The sequence below is a fragment of the Belonocnema kinseyi genome, chromosome 4 (assembly GCF_010883055.1).
Source record: "Belonocnema kinseyi isolate 2016_QV_RU_SX_M_011 chromosome 4, B_treatae_v1, whole genome shotgun sequence".
In the NCBI taxonomy this organism is placed as follows: Eukaryota; Metazoa; Arthropoda; class Insecta; order Hymenoptera; family Cynipidae; genus Belonocnema; species Belonocnema kinseyi.
In genome coordinates this window covers 105,304,486-105,311,284 of record NC_046660.1, presented here as the reverse complement: position 1 = coordinate 105,311,284, position 6,799 = coordinate 105,304,486, and the positions used below count along the sequence as shown (strand labels likewise).

General features: G+C 29.8%; 1 protein-coding gene across 1 annotated transcript in view; it reads left to right on the top strand.

Moving 5' to 3' along the window:
- The first annotated feature begins 1,054 nt into the window (after positions 1 to 1,054).
- LOC117171039 (trehalase-like) overlaps positions 1,055 to 6,799 on the top strand; it is a 115,223-nt gene continuing 109,478 nt past the window's right edge. Inside the window, exon 1 of the mRNA XM_033358084.1 lies at positions 1,055 to 1,637. Coding sequence (XP_033213975.1) covers positions 1,474 to 1,637 — 164 coding nt within the window. The 5' untranslated portion in view covers positions 1,055 to 1,473. The remainder of the gene's footprint in view (positions 1,638 to 6,799) is intronic.

Below are 6,799 nucleotides of genomic sequence, written 5' to 3'. Positions count from 1 at the left end.
AAGTTCTTGCAACTTGAAAAGAAGTTTTTTACGATTTATACTCGTAAGCTGTTGTGATACAGTGATAAAAAAGCTTTAAAATGAGCCCAAGAACATTGAAAAACGTTGACTATTTCGGAAGCTATTGAAAATCTATGAAAGCATTGAAATTTACACTATTTTTGCAATATCTGCTTAAAACTAGACAAATAGGCTCCACCCTGGGCTTATTTTAGACAGAATTTCTAAAACAATCAACCTTTTAAAGAGTCATTTTTTAGCTTCGGTATAATTAAAGCGATAAATACACAAAAAACGATTTTTCTAAGTGAACCCAAATATATGCATTGATTTTAATAAACACGTTCCTAATAGCGATTTCATATTCTTGAGATATTCATTTTAGTATACATTGTTTTAAAAAATGTAATGCTATTTTCAAAAGTGTGTAAATGTGAGTAAATTCCTAACTTTCCTACTTGGCTTAATTATGTCAAAATCAAGAAAAAAGTTTTTTAAAAAATGAAGTGCGATTAAAAATGATTAAGGGGGTCTTTGCATAGTAATTTTTCCACAGAACAAATATCTCTCTTAACTTTTTTCCATGTATCGGTTCGTTTTTGAGAAAAACTAAGTATTTCTATTTTTTAAATTGAAAAATAGTCAACGTTGGCGCCATCCGGCTACAAAAAGGGGTTTCGTAGCCTATTCAATTTAGTCGTTCAATGCTCCCCTTTCACTACGCCATCTCTCCACTCTTTTATCCTATCCTCTCCTAATCATATCTTATCATCCCCTCCACTTGCCCCTTACTCACCTACGTCTGACCCTCCCCCCCCCCAACCAACTGCCCTTTCTTCCTGCTTTACAATAGCATTCATGAGCCCTCTCCCCCAGCTGTGCCTCCCCCCACCACTAACTTCAATACCCTACAGGAAACTGCTCCCCTATTTACGACCAGCTCACTTTTCCCATCCCCACCCCACACTTTTGCCTTCTTGTTTTTTTAACGAAAATAGTTCTTAGACATCCCAAATACAAACTGAGAGTCGCCTACCTTCACCCCTTCTACGAATTCGCTTTCCTTCCTTATGTGTCATCGTAATTCTTTTTTTCAGCCTACGGGCGACTCGACAAATTTGTGAACCAATAAAAAAGGTGAATCGCGATTAGTATGTTCAATTTGCATCAGTCAAGAATCCCATAATCAACATCCAATGCGGGGAAGTGGTAATCGTCGACGGCCAATAGTCGGCGAGTTCTTATCAATTCTGCCAAGCATATAACTGAGCGACTGTGTCCGGTTTTGTAACCTTAAGTGTTGTATAGCCATCAGTTACTCCAGACGCGTTACGCGAGGCATTCCGGACTTTTGGGTCGACAAGAAGTTTCCGTCAATTTGAAAAAATTGAACATTTTCGCATGATAATAGATCGACCCTCGTAAGTCCCGCGAACGCGACAACCTAGACACTAACAGAATTTACTGTTTAAAATGACTACTATTCACGGCCTTTCACTTGCATTTGTGCAAACGAGTGCTGTGTTTAAAGAAAACCGCGCTTTTCTTCTGCTTTGCATCTCACCGCTACTATTCACTGTCGCTAGTGCTGTCAGCTTAGGCCATTCTGAACTGAAGGTCAAGGACAAATGTGATAGGTAAGGTATCATGTGTATAAAACTTTATTTTTCTTTCAAAACACACGTGCCTGACATAAAATTTAGGATCCCTTAAAGGATATCTCGTAACTAGCTGCATACATATTTTGAAAGAAATTTTGATAAGCTCTACTGATAAATATTGAAACTGGGATTTTTTTATTTGTAGTACACTTTCTTTAACTGACGAGAGTTCAATATGTATATTTAATCTTATTGTTTCAGTATTGGAACGTTCATGATAAAATAGTTATTATTGGAATTAGAACTGGCATGTGGATATTTTCTTATAATGACCACTGAATGATTTGACTTATTTTTATTTCCTACAGAATGATTGGTACTGACATGGTGAAAACATAGTCTCATTAACAACTGCACATAGCAAGAATTTATATTAAAATAAAGAAAAATTAATGCCAATCATGTCTTGTTAGTTACTTGTGAAAAATCATTAATGTTCACCATTTTTAATTAGGTTGTAGCAAGGAATTTATGAATTTATGAAAAACATATGATCAAAACACACAAAATAATTCATTCAAAGCTGATGAATTTCAAATAAATACATTCGAGTAACATATTATTTTTATTCACTTATATAGCTGTTTTATATTTTTCTACATGGTTCTGAAAGAATATAATACAATTTTAAACCCCTTTCGCTATTTCTTCGACGTACGTGTATCTGAATTCGTGGAAAATGTTTATCCAATTAAGTTTCGTTTAGCTTATTGGTATAATTGCTTTTAATAGAGCTCTTCTGTAAATGTGAAAGAAAAACTTTTTAAATTCCTCGTAATTAATCTTAATAGGTCTGGCTTGCTTCCATTCAATGAACTTACATATCTTAATCAGGAAACTCAACAATTTAAATCTGCAATTTATTTTAAAATAAAAGCTTTTCAATTTATTTACAGTGTTAAATGAGTATGTTCACTATAAAATATTATGTTTGAATGAAAAAAATATTTAAATATTTATCCGCTTAAGCATTGTCTTCCCAACCTATTTTTTTTAAACAAATAAGTTATCGTAATTTTAAAATCATCTAAATCTCTATATTAAACTTCAATATTTCATGGTCTATTTTTAATCATACTCTCGTTTGGCGGCTGTTTTATTTATATGTGACAATTACATGTGACAATGTGACAATTTCCATTCATTCGTCAGAACTTCAGAAGAGATAACAAGTAACGTGGAATCCTCTAAAAGTATTAAGTAAATAGGATTAAAGATTTTGCAAAATATTATGCAAATTAATTTTTTAAATATAATTTAAATATTTTATATTAAATATTATTTTCAGTATCTTGTAACATACTTATAAACTAAAATAGTGTATAATGATGAAAATGTTTTGAAATTTGAATCATGAATGAGGTTTTTTAAGTAAATTAACATAAATGAAATGAAGCAGAACATTGGCGTCAAAATTCTCGCACCATCATTAGTCAACGAACGTAAATTATTTATTCGCCTCCGTTTAATTTGCCAAACTGAAACTTGTTTCCCATGACTGTATATAATACGAAGCGAAATAATACTAATTTTGATATATATTCATATTATTATTATTGTTTTTTTTAATTAAATAAATTGAGGGTGCTAGTCCTTATCAGAGCGATAATTAATATATAATTTCGAGAATCTGTACAAAAAATCATAAGATAGCAAAACTTCTATGAACTTTTGATTTTTCCGTAAGCAGATTACGTTATCTAAAATCTAGTTCGCTAAACTAATGAATCAAAGTCCTAAAGGTCAAAGAAGTTTTTCATTATCACTGTAACATTTTCATCATATTTCTTGATATTTACAAATTTAGAATTATACACTTTGACAATTTCTCAAAAGTTTTAGCAACAATAAAATTTCCACATCAGAACATAAAATCGAACAGTTCAAAAAGCATTTCAAATCGATTAATTTTACTTCTAAAACTTCAAAATTAAATGATTCCAAATTAGAAATGTTCAAAACTAAGATTTTCATCAGTAAAAGCGCAGTTCCCAACGACTGTTCCGAAATGCCCTTTTACTTTTCTTTGGTAGGAATCAAAGTTTAAGATTCAAGCAATGAAAAGTGAAAAGTATTGATTGAAATCTGAAATCCTACATAATCAATCCGCAAAATGAAATTGATTTTTTATTTGTTGTTTTCTCGGTATCAAAAAACTAAGAAAATCTCAATACTTCTTTAAAATCCTCAGTGATTTTGTGAAGTACTTATACCTATTTCTATCAAAATGAGATTGACATTGCATTCAACCTTTAAAATGCATTGAAATTATGCCCTACGCATTTAAAAAAAGAGATCTAGATCGTTTCGTACTGAGAAAAAAATGGTAAAGAAAAATTAAATTGCAAAGATCTTTTAGATAATGACCAGTGGCAACAAACAGAGGCTAGCTTTGGATTCAGCGCAAACAAATACTTCGGAATTGATGTCACTGATTTCACGTGATTTAATTTTTCCTATTTGGACGGCCAGTATCATTTTCATCAATCAAATATAGAAGTTTCAATAAAGAAGATTAAATTTTACCGAAAGAGACGATTTTTTAACAAAACACTGAACTTTTGAAACTGAAAAAAAAACCTGAAGAGATGATTTTTGAACAAGAAAGTTATAATTTTCAATCAAGAGTAATGAATTTAAAACTAAATACTTGAAATTTGAACTGAAAAAATATAAGTTTTCAACCAAAAAACTATACATTTTTAAACCGAAATTGAAATGTTAAATTTTCACTTTAAAAGTTGATTTAAAGAAACCGAATTCTCAACAATTTAAATTAAATCAATTAACCCGAATTTCCAACAAATTGATAAATTTTCTACAAAATAGTTGAATTTTAAAATTATATACGAACAATTTTCAAACAAAAGTTTCAAAGAAATACAACATAAATTTTAAAGCAAGTTGCTGAAGTTTGAAGGTAAAAGGACCAGTTATGGGCAAAAGAGTTGAATTTTAAACCTGGAAATTCTTTCCATCAAATAGCTTTATTTTATACCAAATAGTTTCATCAAGTAGCATTTAAAGTAATAAAAAGTAATATTAAAGAAATTATAAGTAATTTTAAAGATTTTAAAAGGAATTTCAGTAGAATTCAAATGAGTTTCAAAATTTACAAGTAATTTCAAAATATAAATAAGTTTCTTTAATTCCTGACTCTGTTAAATCTCTTAAAATCTTTGGAAATGTTTGAAAATCCTTCATAATCTATTGAATTTCTGAAAATATATTGATTTCTCTGAAATCTCTTAAAATATCTTATGATATATATTTTTTTTTGATTTAGTTTAAATCTTGTTTGAACCCCTAAATTATTCAATAATATTTTGAAATATTTTGGAATCACTTGAGATTTTTTGAACTTGTTTTTTAAAATCATCTTATATCGTAATTCTAAAATCTTTGTATACATATAATATAAGCGGAGCAATATTTTCAATGAAACGGGTCATAAACATTGCAGACAGCCCTGCACAGATTTAGTATATATTTTTTAGATTTGTTTACACTTTAGGCTAGGTTAGCCGTGTATAGGTTGCATATTTAAACATGTTAACAAATATTAGAGTATAATAATAATAATGCTATCGTGGCTGCTCGTAATTGTATACCTACAACATCATCGCAGAAGGTTTCAACCATATTATTAAATTATTTGAATTAACTTATAACATTCTAATCTCATCAGTCACTTGATTTAGTCCGTGGCTATGATGTATAACCGGGTTTACCCGAGTAAAAGTTTAATAAAAACACAGTGAAATATTACAGAACATTAATTTTTTCAGCGCAAAATCAGTTATCATTTTATAGAACTGTTCTCTATAGTTTTTAAACAAGGTATGCGTTTTTCGTATTCTGCCTTCTAATAGATATTAGATCAACTCGGCCTTTAAATTTTATATAACTTTTTAATACATTTTTTTAATAGTTCAACACAATGTAAACAAAGACGATTTTAACTTTTATTAAACTACCCATCGTATCCTCTGCTATAGGGTCAGTTCTGTAAAATGTAATGAACATTTTTCTCAGTATAACTTTAAAATTGAAACCTTTACTATTTGGACATAATCTGAAGCATTCTTCGAAATTATCCCACGGAATATTAAATTTATATAATATTTTTTCACTTTATGAATGATTTAAGTTGCTTTTTTCTGCATTGGAAGAATATTCTGGAGAAAGGGCCACCTTGAAAAAAAGTCTCTTTGATTTTCATGGGATTCACGTATGCTCGTATCTCGACCAAAGACAAAATTCAAAAGGATTTGTTGATATGATGTGCGATTGCCACCCACGCACAGGTAGACTATTTGCTTGAAATACGTGCCCGGTTTGCTTGAAAAATAAATAGCTCCAGTTGGAATACTTTTGCGTCGGTGCCTGTCTGTCAATGTTGTCATTTTCGTTGTAGTCTGTAAATACAATAACATTTCAAGGAATTATCCGATTGGATTGCCCTTTCTCACATTTCATAAGGGTGTCAGAAAGAAGAAAGATTTCGTTATCCCGCCATTTTGGATGAAAACTTAAAAAGTTAGAGTATTTTCGAAATTTTTGAGACCAAGTTAAAAAAAATCTATTGAAAATGCAAATTTTTGGCCAGACAACGCACGATATGAAAAAAGTCAAGAAAAGAAAAACGTTGCTTTTTACAAGGCCTACAAGATAATCATAACAACTTTTTGAATTTTCCTGAAAAATTGAAAACTTGCATTTTTATCCACAAAAAATAATGAAAAATCAAGCATTCTATTTTGCAGTCAAACTATGCAAGATACAAAGCAATAATGAATCGATAAAAATTGTGCTGCCTAAAAAGGTCATTGTTTTATTAGGAAAAACAATGTGAAAATAGAAAAATAAATTTTTGAACAAGCGACACGAGTTAAAAAAAAAACTGAATTGGCAACATTTTTTCAGCCGAAAAAGAGCTACAAATTTGATATGAATCATTTTTTCATGGGACGCTTAGTTTTTGTTTTAATCGTAATAAAACATTAAAAATAAACAATTTTAATTTTTGGACAAATCACGTATTTTTTATAGAACGCCCAGTTTTTGCTTTAATCTAAAAAATAACATTAACAATTAAAATTTTTAATTTTTTAAAAAATAACACAAGGTATGAAAAA